Genomic DNA, 15,165 nt, shown 5'->3' with positions numbered 1-15,165 from the left:
TTTTATCCCCCCTGCAGCCCCATAAAGGAAAGCGGGAGCTGGGAGCTGAGGTCAGCAGCCTCAGCCATCCCTCTGGCGCGTGACAGCGGTGACAGATGGCCCTTCCCTTCGGAGCCTCCAGGTCCTTCCCGGGCACCTGGGAACAGCCCAGAGCTGGGATTTTCCTGCACATCCTGGATCCAGAGCTGCTGCTCTCCCCCTGGATCTGCCTTCACCTGGGGCACCCTCTTGTCCTCCTAAATGGATTTTTCCAGGTGTTTTCCCCATCATGAATACATCCCGAGCTCCAGAGCAGGGAAAATCTTTGGGGTGTTGTTTAATGTTTAAAATAGGGTTAAACTGATGGGTGCATCCCCCTGGGATGGCTCTGATTTCCCTCTTGGCTGGAGATGAGGGGGCAGAGGTGATGGGACAGAGATGATGATGATGGAGATGGTGACAGGGATGAAGGGACAGGGATGATAGGACAGAGGTGATGGGACAGAGATGATGATGATGGAGATGGTGACAGGGATGAAGGGACAGGGATGATAGGACAGAGGTGATGGTGACAGGGTTGAAGGGACAGGGATGATAGGACAGAGGTGATGGGACAGAGATGATGGTGATGGAGATGGTGACAGGGATGATGGGACAGGGATGATAGGACAGAGGTCATGGGACAGGGATGATGGTGACAGGGATGATGGGACAGGGATGATAGGACAGAGGTGATGGGACAGGGATGATGGGACAGGGATGATGACAGAGGTGATGGGACAGGGATGATGGTGATGGAGATGGTGACAGGGATGATGGGACACGGATGATAGGACAGAGGTGATGGGACAGAGATGATGGTGATGGAGATGGTGACAGGGTTGAAGAGACAGAGATGATAGGACAGAGGTGATAGGATGGAGGTGATGGGACAGAGATGCTCTTCCACAGAGGATTAAACTTGAGAGCTGAAATCCAAGTGATCCTCCCACCCCGAGCTGAAGAAGTCCTTGGCCATATTAATAACCAAGAAATCCCAATGCCAATATGCAAAGGCTCACCCCGAGCTGCAGCAGTGAACCCTTGTGGGGTGGTTTTGGGGGAGTTTGGTGGGAAACCCCTGGTGCAGTGCAGTGGTGTTGGTTTCCCAGGGTGGAGTGACCATGCCAGGGCATTCTCTCTCCCTTCCCAGCAGGATGCTGTCCCTGGGAGAGCACCTTTGGCACTGAGGGAACATTAACCCAGAGACTCTGAGTTCTCATGGAGAAAAGCAACAGAAGTCAATTAAAGTATTTACCAGATATTTTTATACGGACTGATTGTGCCATTCCCACTGTCTGGAATGTTCATTCCCCTCTTGGACCATGGCCAGCACCAAGCACAGGCTGCTGTAGGGTTTTTTGGGAAGCATGAGGTTTGGTGAACACCCCAAATCCCTGCAGCTCTGCTGCTGCCGCATTTTGGGATGGGTGCTTTTATCCCAGTGGCGTTTTCCTGATTTTTCCTGCAATTTATTTTATATTTCCCTTCTCTTTATTGGTGCTGGGAAGTTCTTGACATCATTTCCCACCCCGGGGATCCTTCTGAGGTCCCCTCACAGCCAGCATTGGGGACAGGGCAGAAAAGGGACATCCCAGCTTGGGGATGAGCCTGGAAATTAAAAGTCCTGATTAAAAACCAAAAACCAAAAAGGCAAAAATCATCAGATTTCCAGCTTTTTTAGCCATATCCCAAGAGGGAGACAACCACTGCGAGCACGGGAGCTTTGGGAGTTTGGCTTGTGCTCTCCCAGAGCTGAGAGGGACTGAGATGGGGAAGGCAGCTGGGAATGAAGTCACATATCCAGGGGCAGGGAGGTCACGGCTGTGAGGACGCTGTGCCTGGAGCAGGTGAAGGATCTGGGAGCATCATCCTGCCTCCATCTCTCCGGAATAATTCCCCCAGTGGGCTTGGACCCATTGCCTCAGACAAGGAATCCTCATTGTCCCACATCCCCCACTGTCCCACATCCCCCCACATCCCCCATTGTCCCACATCCCCCCATTCCCCCACATCCCCCACTGTCCCACATCCCCCCACATCCCCCATTGTCCCACATCCCCCATTCCCCCACATCCCCCCCATTGCCCCATATCCCCCATTGTCCCACATCCCCCATTGTCCCACATCCCCCATTCCCCCACATCCCCCACTGTCCCACATCCCCCACTGTCCCACATCCCCCCCATTGTCCCACATCCCCCATTGTCCCACATCCCCCCCATTGTCCCACATCCCCCATTGTCCCACATCCCCCACTGTCCCACATCCCCCCCATTGTCCCACATCCCCCATTGTCCCACATCCCCCACATTGTCCCACATCCCCCCCATTGTCCCACATCCCCCATTGTCCCACATCCCCCATTCCCCCACATCCCCCACTGTCCCACATCCCCCACTGTCCCACATCCCCCCACATCCCCCATTGCCCCACATCCCCCACTGTCCCACATCCCCCCCATTGTCCCACATCCCCCATTGCCCCACATCCCCCATTGTCCCACATCCCCCCCATTCCCCCACATCCCCCATTGTCCCACATCCCCCCATTCCCCCACATCCCCCCCATTGCCCCACATCCCCCATTGTCCCACATCCCCCCATTCCCCCACATCCCCCATTGTCCCACGATGCCCCATTGTCCCACATCCCCCCCATTCCCCCACATCCCCCATTCCCCCACATCCCCCATTCCCCCACATCCCCCATTGTCCCACATCCCCCATTGTCCCACATCCCCCACATTGCCCCAGACCTTCCCATTTCCCCAGAGCCCCCCATTTCCATTCTCCATCTTTGCCCCAGTCCCCACGATGCCCCATTTTCCCCCCATGACCTCAGGTCCCCTGTATTCCCCAGCCTCCCCATTATCCCCCCAATGCTCCAGCCCCCCCCGTCCCCCATTTCCAGCCCCCCCTCATTCTCCCTGCCCCTTCCCCCGGTGAAACATCCCCCCCTTCACCCCTGGTGCTCCCCTCCCGTCCCATTCCCGGCGGTCGGAGGTATTGGGATGAGCATGGAAAGGACTGGGGGGATGGGGGAATGGATGGGACTGGATGGGGATGGGGGAGGGTGATGGGATAGGAATGGGGGAATTGTTACGAGGATGGGGAGGTGTGGGGATAGGGGAGTGGTGAGGATAGAGAGATGTGGGGGCTGGGGGTTGGGGGGGATAGGGATGGGTGGTGATGAGAATGGGGGCTGTTGATGAGATGTGGGCATGGGGGGTGGTTTGGAACAGTGGGAAAGGGCTGGGGGTGATGAGGATGGGGGGTGATGATGAAGATGGGAAGGTGATGGGGGTGTTGGGGTTGGGGGGATATTGATGAAGATGGGGGTGTTGGGGTTGGGGGTGATGAGGATGGGGGTGTTGATGAGGCTGGGGGGATGTTGAAGCTGATTGGGGTGTTGATAAGGTTGGGGGGTGCTGAGGATGATGTGGGGGTGTTGATAAGTCTGGGGGGTGCTGAGGATGATGTGGGGGTGACGATGAGGTTGGGGGGATGTTGATGAGGATGGGGGTGTTGATGAGGCTGGGGTGTTGCTGAGGATGATGGGGGTGTTGATAAGGTTGGGGGCATGATGAGGATGGGGGTGTTGATGAAGATGGGGGTGTTGATGAGGGTGTTGATGAGGTTAGGGGGATGTTAAGGATGATGTGGAGGTGTTGATAAGGCTGGGGGTGCTGAGGATGATGGGGATGTTGATAAGGTCGGGGGGATGTTGATGAGGATGGGGGTGTTGATAAGGCTGGGGGTGCTGGGGAGGATGGGGATGTTGATAAGGTGGGGGGGATGTTGATGAGGATGGGGGTGTTGATAAGGCTGGGGGTGCTGAGGATGATGGGGATGTTGATAAGGTCGGGGGGATGTTGATGAGGATGGGGGTGTTGATGAGGGTGTTTATGAGGTTGGGGGGATGTTATGAGGATGGGGGTGTTGATAAGGCTGGGGGTGCTGAGGATGATGTGGGGGTGACGATGAGGATGCTTGATGCGTGGCTGTGGGGGCGGTGCGGATGCCGCGGAGCTGCCGGGGGTGCCGGCCCGGGGGTGTGCGGGGGTTCCCGTGCGGAGCGGCGCGCAGCGAGCGCGGCCCCGCGGAGCCGGAGCGCGCCGCCCCCGCGCCCGCCCCGCCGCGCCCGGGGGGGGTAGCGGCGGGGCGCCGCGCTGACGGCTCGGTGGGCACCGCGATGCTGCGGGCCGCGGCCGAGCGGGGCTGAGCGGCGGGGGGGGCCGGCGAGCGGAGCCGAGGGAAGGGGGGGCCGCGGCGGCGGCGGGGGGGGGGGGGGGGGGGGGGGGGGGGGGGGGCGGCGAGCGATGGATGAGGACAACATGACGAGGAGCGAGGAGCAGGAGCTGAGTCTGCAGAAGGCGCTGCAGCAGTGCGAGCTGGTCCAGAACATGATCGCCATCAGCATCTCCAACCTGGAGGGGCTCCGCACCAAGTGCGCCGCCTCCAACGTCCTCACGCAGAACGAGATCCGCACCCTGGAGGTACGGGCCCGCCGACCCCCCCCAACATCAACACCCCCCCATCAGTCTCCCCCCCCCCCCCCCCGGGCCGCGGCGGGTCCCCCCGCGGCGCTGCGGTGCGCCCGAGTGAGGCTGCGCGCTCTGCAGGTGGCCCCGAGGTGGGTCCGGGACCACCGAGCCCTCCTGCCGGGACCCACCGGGGGGAGCCCGGCCCCGGCCGCAGCCCCCCGGTATCCTCCGGGGATCCTCCCGGTATCCTCCCTGTAGCCCCCGGCATCTCCCGGCACGGCCGCGTCCCTCCCCCGGCTTCCACCGCCCGGCAGGCGGCATCCCCCGGCCCACCTGCATCCCCGGCCCACCTGCATCCCTTCCCCCTTCCTGCATCCTCCGGCTCGGCCGCATCCCTTCCTCCAGGCTCCCGCTCCAGCCGGGCTGCATCCCTTGCACCGGGCTGCATCCCATCGGCCCACCTGCACCCCTGCTGCCTGGCTGCATCCCTTTCCCTGGACCGCATCCCCTCGGCCCACCTGCATTCCTTATGGCAGGGTGCATCCCACGGGCCTGGCTGCATCCCTTCCAGCAGGCAACATCCCCTCAGTCCACCTGCATCCCTTTCTCGGGGCTGCATCCCCTGGGCCTGGCTGAATCCCCTTCCCTGAGCTGCATCCTCTCAGCCCACCTGAATCCCTTCCAGCAGGCTCCAACTCTCCCAGCCCGCTGCATCCCCCTGACCCACCTGCATCCCTTCTTCCCAGCCTGCATCCCCCTGACCCACCTGCATCCTTCCCTCCGGCCCGGCTGCCTCCTCCCCTCCCCACTCCTGATTCCAAGGGGATGAGGCTCCCCTTGGAGTGTGCTGAGCCCCCACGGGGGTGAATTTCCAGTTCAGGAGGAGGTTGGTGGGCTGGGATGGGCAGGGAGCGGGCAGGGATTCCCAGGGCTGAGTGGGATCCCTGCAGCTGGCACAGAGCGAGGAGAAGCGAGGCCATGACCCTGGGGAGACGCCAGCGGGGCCGTGCTGGTGCTGTGGGGGCGGCTGACGCAGAGCTGGGGCTGTGGGTGGGGGGATTTCAGATCCTGATCCCACTCGGGCCTTTCCGCTACTCCTGGAGCCCCTCAGTGGGGCAGCTGTTGGCTCTGGACCGTGTCTGGAACTCCCTGTCCTGCTGCTTGGCTCCCAAAGTTCCTGAGTGCTGTGGGAACAATTGGGGCATCACCGCATCACTGCTGTGCCACTCGTGGGGAGACCCCGGGTTTGGGGTGCAGCTCCCTGCTCTGCATCCCAGTTTGTGCTCATTCCCGCTCCCATCCTGCTGTCACCTCCCCTTGATCCAAGCCCTGTCTCATCCCAGCTCTCTGTGTGAGGGGCTGGGAGCTGTTGGTCCTGGAGCAACCTCGGGGCTGGGTTGAGAGGGATTACAGTGGTTTTGGGGTGTGCTGGAAACTTTTTGGGATGCAGGCAGACTCCAAATCTCCAGGAGAACCTACCAGGACTCCAGGAGCTCATCCCACATGGAGTGACGGCCTCACTGAGGAATCCTCACTGGGGATTCCCTGTCTGTGGACGTGGAGGGGAGCAGGGGAACGTGGTGGAGCCATCCTGGTGGGATGCTCCTTCCCAGCACTGGGCAGCCCAGCTGGGGCTGGGTGAAGGGTCTGGAGGCAGTCAGGGGGATGTTATCCTACAAATGCTCCCAGGGAAGCACCTCTCCAGCCCCTATGGATCACTCAGTGCCAGCCACAGGGAGCCCTGGCATTGCCATCCCTAAAACACCCTCAAACCGGGAGCTTGGGATGTTCCAAGGACATCCCTGTTGGCACTCTGTGGTTGTTTTTCCACCTCAAACCCAGGGTGATTCCCACAAGGGGAGTGAATCCAGGGCCAGATTCCCGGTGCCAGCCCTGGACTGGCTCCTGGTGTCGTCCTGGGTTGCCACCGGTGTCAGCAGGAGCAGAGCTTGGCCCTGAGTCCCCGAGTCCCCGAGTCCCTGAGTCCCTGTGTCCCTGAGTCCCTGCTGCCATCACCACGTCCCAAGGACGTGACACAGACTCCGAGGCCTCGCTCGGTGCCTCTTCCCTTCCCATCTGGTGGCAGCAGAGCCGGGCCAGGCAGTGCCACGGCAAAGGGAGCGCTGATCTGGGATGTGGCACTGGGAGGGCACTGGAGACAATGCCCAGCCTGGAATAAAACAGTAGAATCCATGGGTTTTTGGTTGATCTTCATAGGTTAAACCTTGATTTTGCTGGATTAGTAGAAGTTTTTCCTTTTTTTATTGTTTTAAGCCTCGTTAAGGTAGACCTGAGCTGCCATCCCCCTGCATCCCGCTGTGCAGAGTGTTTGGGATGGGTACCATGGCTGCAGCCTGGTGCCAGTGGCAATCCTTGGAGCTGGGAAGATTTTTGGGTCTTGCTTATGCCTTGGGACAGGTTCCAGTGGGAACCAAGGCAGCAGCTGGCATAAAACACCTGGAGTGGGAATCGAGACTGGTTTGCTTCCTATGGGGCGGCATCCAGAAGGAGCTGAGTGTTCACCCCTCAGCCCTGCCCGGCTGTGGGGTTTTATCCCTGTCCAAGGGTGGCAGTTGGGCTTTATGGCTCTAAATTTGGGGTTGGGGTGTAAATATGGATAGGGGGTGCTGCGTTTGGTGGAGTTTGGGAACAGCAGAGGGAAAATTTGCTCGGAGCTGGGTGAATCCCACAGCACCATTGCGTCTGTGGGGTTAAACCCCATCCCAGTGTCAAAATGTGGGTCCCAGCAAGAGGTGATGGATCCAGGGATAACCCCAGGATCAGAACTTCCCTCTGCCCGCGCTGCCGTGCTCCTGGCAGGATCAGGGAACTCTCCCTGGATACTTCTGGCTGCTGTGTGGTGAGGATGGGAAGAGGCGCTGAGGAAAGAGCTGTGGCCATTCCCAACCCTCCACAGGCTGTGGAGATGCTGTTCCAGCACTGGGATTTACCCAGGGAAGCTGGGGCTGCCCCTGGATCCCTGGAAGTGGCCAAGGCCAGGTTGGACGGGGCTCAGAGTGACCTGGGGTTGTGTCCTTGCCCATGGGCTGGAACTGGATGAGCTTTAAGCTCCTTCCAACCCAAACCATTCCACGATTTTATGATTTTCACTGCCTGAACACGTGGATTCCCTGGTGTCTCATACCACGGGTGAGCACAGTGCTCTCCTCCCGGAGCTGGATCCTCCCAGGATGCTGGATGGAGACATTTCGGCTCCTGTATTCCCAGCAAAACCCCCAGGGACCACTTGGCATCTCCCAAAATAAGGGATGCGCAGAGCCAGAGACATCTCACAAGCTCATCAGGACCTTGGGAGAGCCCTGAGAGGGAAAACAGAACCGTGGCAAGGAATTCCCCATTCCCAGGCTGCTCCAGGTGCCTCTGGAATAACGAGCCCCTTGGTGGGAGCCAGGGGAGAGCCGCTCCAGTCGTGTTTCTTGTCATGGAAAAGGATATTTAGGGCTGCAGGAAAAGCTCTCACTTCATGGCATGAGGGCATCCCACATGGACGTGCTGATCCAGCTGGGATGGGATGGGATGGGATGGGATGGGATGGGATGGGATGGGATGGGATGGGCATTCCCACGGCTCACCGGGTGCCAGATGAATGAATTTCCCCCTCCTGGATTTTCCGCCGCCAGTCCCGGTCTCCAGGCAGGGCTGACGTCAAGGATCCCATTCCAGGGGGGAACAGCCGCCCTCCCGCTCCTTGGAGACCGGCTCGGAGCCTGCCGGGGCTGGGGGGAGCAGCCGCTCCCGGCCGTGCTGGGTTTGGGATTCCCACGGGGAATTCCTGCTCGGGGTAATGGGAAGGGCCGGGATTGGGAAATGCAGCCCCGGGTGATCCCAGCCCCTCGCTGGGGTCACCAGAGCTCCTGCGCAGTGACGGGGAGTGGGGACATCGCTGCTGTCCCCCGGGGCCGCAGGGACGCTGTTTTCCATGGAGCCGGGGGGTTCCAGGGGCCTCCAAAGGGAAGGGAATCCTCCCGGTTTCGCTCCATACCGGAGCATCGCTCCTGCCTTTCCCCCGGGCAGAGCTGGAGCCTGGAGAGGCGCTGGAAAGGTGGGAAAACAGCCCCAGCTCCGCAGGAAGAAGTTTCCATCCCCTCCAGCGGCATCCCCGGCAGCAAATCCCAACAGCGGGAAGAGGGGGGATCCGCGGGATTCCCACCCCTCTCCTTGTGCCCCCTGCCCCGTTCCAGGTGGGGAAGCTGAGGCACGGAGGAGCGGGGGGAGGCTGTGCCACGGCAGGATCTCAGCATTTCCCACATTTCCTCATCCCGGGATGAGCGGGAGGCTCCGCGGGATGGGGCTTTCCTTGCGGGACGGGGCCGCCTCCGTCCCTCCCCTTTCCAGCCCCACCAAAACACCGAGGGCTTTTGGATTTTGGATTTTACAGAGGCGGTTTTTGGGCTACTTTCCCCTGGCTGGAGCAAATCCATGGACCAGAGCGCCTGGGGGTCCCAGCGGGATCCTCTCTTGGGTTAAAAATGACCCCTCCTGTCACTCTAGGGCTCTGTGGGGTTGAGTTTCTCCCACCTGGAAATTAAATTTCCTCCGTTTTCCCCACTCTTTCCCCAGCTCCCGGCAGGGCCGTCACCCCCCTGGGGGTGATTTTGGGGGTGATGCCAACCCCTGTGGGTGTCAGCAGTGAGCACCGCGAGGGAAAGGAGCAGGAGAGATGGGGAAAATCCCAAATCTCACAGCGGGGTTCTCCCCTCACCTCTGTATCCCAAACCATCCCGTATTTTACCCGTCTATTTTTGGGGTGTGCAGGAGCAGAGGCACAGCACCATCTAGTGCTGCCGGGGCCGGGGAATCACCCAGCTGGAAAAGCAGGAGCAGGAAATCCCAGCAGCTTCCCAGCCCTGCTCTATATTCCCGGGAAAGGAGGGCAGGCGCTCAGCAGCTTTATTTTGGGAGCTGCCGAGCTGCGGCTGGGAACGGCTTCGGCCTCGGGGTGGGAGGATTTGGGGTATTCGGGGGATGATCCGAGCAGGGATGGGGTACAAAGGAGCAGAGAGGAGGGGATGGCTCTGCAGGGAGGAGGGAAGGAGGAAGATTTGGGTTGGTGAAGGGGGAATGAGGAGAAAATGCCACATTGCAGCCTTGGAACGTGATGCTGTGGCCGGTCCCTTTGTAGGGTATTTTTGGGGGGTAAAAGAGGGGAGTGTGGTTTTGAGGGATGTTTGGGGGATCCTTGGCACCAAACCTGGCTGTAAGAGAGGGGACTGCGTCCTTTAGGGGTCCCTTGGCCCTGAGGCTGGGAGTAAAAGCGGGAGAAGTGTCCTGTGGGTGGCTGGACAGCCCTGGGACGGGGCAGTGGTTGTGGGGAAAGTGGTGCCTGTCCCACCCCATCTCCCTCCCACCCCCTGGGGCTGCCAAGGGCTGCCCACCCCCTGAACGAGACCCCAGCGCTGGGCTGGGGATGAAGGAGCTGATAAAGGGATTTTTTGGCAGGGAAATTCCCTCTTGGACACCAAACCTGGGTGCTCTTGGCTGCGGGAGCTCGGCAGGGCTGTTCTGGGGCAGAATTTGGAGCCTTGGGATGGGGCAGAGTGAGAGGCGAGCCCCAGCAGCCAGTGGGGGATCCCATGAGGGTTTTGCCTTCTTTCCCAGAGCAAGCTGGTGAAGTATTTCAGCCGGCAGCTGTCCTGCAAGAGGAAGGTGGCCCTGCAGGAGCGCAATGCCAAACTGGAGGGCTTCCCCCAGCTCCTGCACTGGTTCCGCATCGTCGACATCCGAAAGGAGGTGATGGAGGTAAGGGCTGGCCGTTCCCACCTGGAAAAGGAAAGGGGTTTTTCCCAAGGGTCCGTGGATTCTTGACCCTCTCCACCAGCGAGGGCAGCCCTTTGCTGTTCCCAGTAGGTGCCACATGGGGTGGGGACATCCCCATGTCCCCATCAGCGTCCTCCTGCCACCTCCTGGGCTCCTGCAGCTGATGGGGGCAGCCAAAGGCAATCCCAGGGAAAAGGGAATTCTGTAATGGACACACGGCCCTGCGTGCTCCAAATCAGGGATGGGTTGTCCTGGTGCTCCCAGATGCTGAGCTGTGTCTGGATAGATAAACTGGAGATAAAACTTCAGTTCCTCCAGGTTTTCTTGGAGATTCTGGTGGAAAATGGATGGGTTTGGGTCCATGACCTGAAGAAAATGGGTTCTCACCAGTGTTCCCCGAGGTTTAGAGGATGCTCCAGGGTGGTTTGTTCTTCCTCCCTCATTCCTGACCCATTCCTCCCTCAGGAAATCGCCCCTGGGCAGCTCAGCCTGGAGGATCTGCTGGACATGACCGATGAGCAGGTCTGTGCCACCGTGGAGAAGTTTGGGGCCAACAGAGAGGAGTGTGCCCGGCTGAACGCGTCCCTGTCCTGCCTCCGCAGCGTCCACAAGTCCGGTGAGTGCCCTCTGTCCCCTGGGGCTGCCCGGGGAGTGTGGCAGAGCTCCTGCATCCCAGGGCAGCCTGGGAATGCATTTCCTGCAGGGAACATCTTGGAGCTGCACTGGGAGCAGCCCTGGGAGGATTTTGGGGGTGCTGCTGGGTGAGAGCTGGGAGCCCAAAACCCCCCTGCCCTGGGCTGAGCCCCCAGCAGGGGCAGCAGGAAGGGAGGGGGGATTCTGTCCCTCTGCCCTGCTCAGGTGAGACCCCACCTGCAGAGCTGCCCCTGGCTGTGAGGTGCCCAACATGAGAAGGACCTGGAGCAGCTGGAGTGAGAGCAGAGGAGGAGATGCTCCAGGGGCTGGAGCCCCTCTGCTCTGGAGCCAGGCTGGGAGAGCTGGGGGTGCTCACCTGGAGAGGAGAAGGCTCCAGGGACACCTCAGAGCCCCTTCCAGGGCCTAAAGGGGCTCCAGGAGAGCTGGAGAGGGACTGGGGACAAGGGATGGAGGGACAGGACACAGGGAATGGCTCCCACTGCCAGAGGGCAGGGCTGGATGGGATATTGGGCAGGAATTGTTCCCTGGCAGGGTGGGCAGGCCCTGGCACAGGGTGCCCAGAGCAGCTGGGGCTGCCCCTGGATCCCTGGCAGTGCCCAAGGCCAGGCTGGGCAGGGCTTGAGCATCCAGGGATGGTGGAAGTTGTCCTTGCCCATGGCAGGAGTGGGACTGGATGAGGGCCCCTCCAGTTCCAGCCCATTTCATGACTCTTACAGGGTCCCCGCCCTCCCGTTCCTGCAGGAGCTCAGTCAGGAGGTTCAGGGGAAAGCTCTGACACCCGGCAGCTCCAGCATCGCTTCCCGGCTGGCTCGGAGCGGAGCCCCCCATTCCCAGACCCCTTCCCAGGGAACTCCCCAGCCCCTCCCGGCTCTGGCTGCGCGGCTCCCGGGGCTGTGCGGTGCGGGATGCGCGGCTCCCCGGGCGGTGGCAGCAGAGCTCCGCTGTTCCCTCGCTGCACGGAGCCGCTCCGGCTGCAGCTGCGCCCGCACCGGGGACAGAGCGGGCCCGGGGCCGCCTCTGCCCGGGGAGAGCCCGGGGGATGCGGCGGGGGCTGGGCAGGGTCCGGCTGTGCTGGCACCGTGTCCCAGCCGAGCCTTGATGGGTCACAACAGAATCGTTTGGGCTGGAAAAGATCCTTTAAGAGTGAGTCCAACCATTCTCCCAGCACTGCCAAGGCCACCACTGCCCCATGTCCCCAGTGCCACATCCACAGGGCTGTTCAATCCCTCCAGGGATGGGGATCCACCCCTGCCCTGGGCAGCTGTGCCAGTGTCTGACTGCCCTTTTGGTGAAGGAATTTTCCCAAAATCCACCCTGAGCCTCCCCTGGCCCAGCCTGAGGCTGTTCCCTCTGCTCCTGTCCCTGTTCCCTGGGAGCAGAGCCCGACCCTCCCCGGCTGTCCCCTCCTGGCAGGGAGTTGTGCAGAGCCAGAAGGGCCCCCTGAGCCTCCTTTTCTCCAGGCTGAGCCCCTTTCCCAGCTCCCTCAGCCTCTCCTGGGGCTCCAGCCCCTTCCCCAGCTCCGTTCCCTGCCCTGGACACGCTGCAGCCCCTCTGGCACAGCCCATCCCCATGGATGGCACCGCAGAACCGGTGCTGCTGCCAGCTCGGGAAGCCCACTGCCAGCACAGGGGGTGGCTCTGGGCCTGCAGCAAACCCCTGGGATTTGGGGACCCCAGACCCCTGGGATTTGGGGACCCCAGACCCCTGGGATGTGGGGACCCCAGACCCCTGGGATTTGGGGACCCCAGACCCCTGGGATTTGGGGACCCCAGACCCCTGGGATTTGGGAACCCCAGACCCCTCTCCTGTCCCCTCTAGAGGGGCTCCTCCAACACAGCTGCATCCCAGGTTTTGGGAGGCTGGGAATGAGCCCTGCTGGGGTTTCACCTGGGCTTTGCAGGTGTGGGGCAGCCCTTGGGGACAGCAGGGGACAGCTCTGGTGATGTGACAGATTCAAGGAATGGCAGCTTTGGGGGACCAGCAGCTTCCACACAGCACAGAATGTCCCAGAGAGGGATCCTGGCTCCTGCCTGAAGAGAACTCGGCCGCATCCACAGTTGTGGTTATTGGATCCCCTCCAGGCTTCCCGGACTGGCAGTGCCACCTCGTGCTGGGGACAGCGGCCGTGGGGCGAGGAGTGGCTGCCTGAGCCCGGCCTGCATTCCCTAGGGAGCATCCCCCCATTCCAGCTCCCTAAACCCAGCTCCTGCTCCCCTTCCCTTCCGCATTTCCACGGAGTCTCCCTGCTATTTGAGGAAGGTTGGCGGTGCCTCGCTGGGAGCCCTGGGAAGGCTCTCAGCTGCTCTTTGTTTAAACACCTCTGACTTTTAAAGGCTGCTCCAAACAAATCCCACTCTCTCCCTCTGCCCGCTCGGCCCAGGGAATTCCCAGCTTTGGAAAATCCGCCTTGGCCTTTGGCTCGGCAGCTGCAGTGAAGTTTCTCTGGTTCCTCCAGAGTTTTCCAGCTGGAGGAGATGGAAGCACCGGAGGTCTGTGGGATGCTGCTGCTCCATTTGCTCCCTAATGGGGCAGCTGATGGGGCTGCCAGCATTCCTGGTGGTCCATTGGATCCCGGCAGGAGAGAGCCAGCCGGGCATGGAGTGTTTGTCTTTCCCGGCGCTCCATTTAACTCCATCCATCATCCCTCTGCTCCCGGCGGGAGCGGCTGCTCCGTCCCTGCGGCATTGCCGCGATGCTGCCGTGGCCATTCCTGCTCTGCCAGAGCTGCAGGATCACGATCCTTGGAAGTGCCAGCAGCTCTGTGCCGTGCTGGACATGCATTGTCCCAGGATGACACAACCTTGGGGACAGGGAGGTGACAGCAGAGCCCTGAGGGGTGCAGAAGCTCCCAGGCACTGGAGGAGACCAAACCTCCCTGAATTTCTGGAGGATTTGGGTGCGGGAAGCTCCACCTTCCAGATGGGCTCCCTGTTCCTGGCCTCTGCCAAGCAAATGGCTCCATCCCAGGAATTCCCCTTTTTATCCCCTGGGAGAGCAGGAGCAGAGTCCCTGCCCCTCCTCTGCCGGCAGGGAGTTGGGAAGAGTGGCATTTCTGGCCAGGGAAGGGTGGGATGCTTCCTGGGTGCCTTGGCCTGAGGGTGAGGATTGGGAGCCAAACATCCCACCCAGCCAGGCCAGCTCCAGATTCCCTACGGACCAGGCAGCGTGTTTTGGTGGGATGTGGGATTGGGATGGGCAGAGCAGAACTGCTGGGACCTTGGAATGTCCCCCTGGGCTGTTGGGGACTGAACAGTGATGGGGTTGTGGCTTTGGGGTGCACTAAGGGGGTGCTATGCTGCTTTTATCCATCCATCCATCCTTCCATCCATCATCCATCATCCATCCATCCATCCATCCATCCATCCATCATCCATCATCCATCATCCATCATCCATCATCCATCCATCCATCCATCTTCCATCCATCCATCCATCCATCCATCCATCCATCCATCCATCCATCCATCATCCATCCATCATCCATCCATCCATCATCCATCCATCATCCATCCATCATCCATCCATCATCCATCATCCATCATCCATCCATCATCCATCATCCATCCATCATCCATCCATCCATCATCCATCCATCCATCCATCCATCATCCATCATCCATCCATCCATCATCCATCCATCCATCCATCATCCATCCATCCATCCATCCATCCATCCATCCATCCATCATCCATCATCCATCATCCATCATCCATCATCCATCCATCCATCATCCATCCATCCATCCATCCATCATCCATCCATCCATCCATCATCCATCATCCATCCATCCATCATCCATCCATCCATCATCCATCCATCATCCATCCATCATCCATCCATCATCCATCATCCATCCATCATCCATCCATCATCCATCCATCATCCATCCATCATCCATCCATCATCCATCCATCCATCATCCATCCATCCATCCATCCATCCATCCATCCATCCATCCATCATCCATCATCCATCCATCATCCATCATCCATCCATCCATCATCCATCCATCATCCATCCATCCATCATCCATCCATCATCCATCCATCCATCATCCATCCATCCATCATCCATCCATCATCCATCATCCATCATTCATCCATCCATCCATCCATCCATCATCCATCCATCATCCATCCATCATCCATCCATCATCCATCCATCCATCCATCCATCCATCATCCATCCATCATCCATCCATCCATCATCCATCCATCATCCATCCATCAT

General features: G+C 60.2%; 1 protein-coding gene across 2 annotated transcripts in view; it reads left to right on the top strand.

Moving 5' to 3' along the window:
• The first annotated feature begins 4,338 nt into the window (after window positions 1-4,338).
• Window positions 4,339-15,165, top strand: part of KSR2 (kinase suppressor of ras 2) — a 74,678-nt gene continuing 63,851 nt past the window's right edge. For both annotated transcript variants that reach the window (XM_088065207.1, XM_088065206.1), the window contains exons 1-3: window positions 4,339-4,515; window positions 10,123-10,263; window positions 10,747-10,897. In XM_088065207.1, coding sequence (XP_087921333.1) covers window positions 4,339-4,515; window positions 10,123-10,263; window positions 10,747-10,897 — 469 coding nt within the window. The remainder of the gene's footprint in view (window positions 4,516-10,122; window positions 10,264-10,746; window positions 10,898-15,165) is intronic.

The sequence above is a fragment of the Pseudopodoces humilis genome, chromosome 20 (genome assembly GCF_049639895.1).
Source record: "Pseudopodoces humilis isolate 2021_Gansu_Grassland_sample_001 chromosome 20, ASM4963989v1, whole genome shotgun sequence".
Taxonomy (NCBI): domain Eukaryota; kingdom Metazoa; phylum Chordata; class Aves; order Passeriformes; family Paridae; genus Pseudopodoces; species Pseudopodoces humilis.
This window is presented reverse-complemented; position numbering and strand designations above follow the sequence as displayed.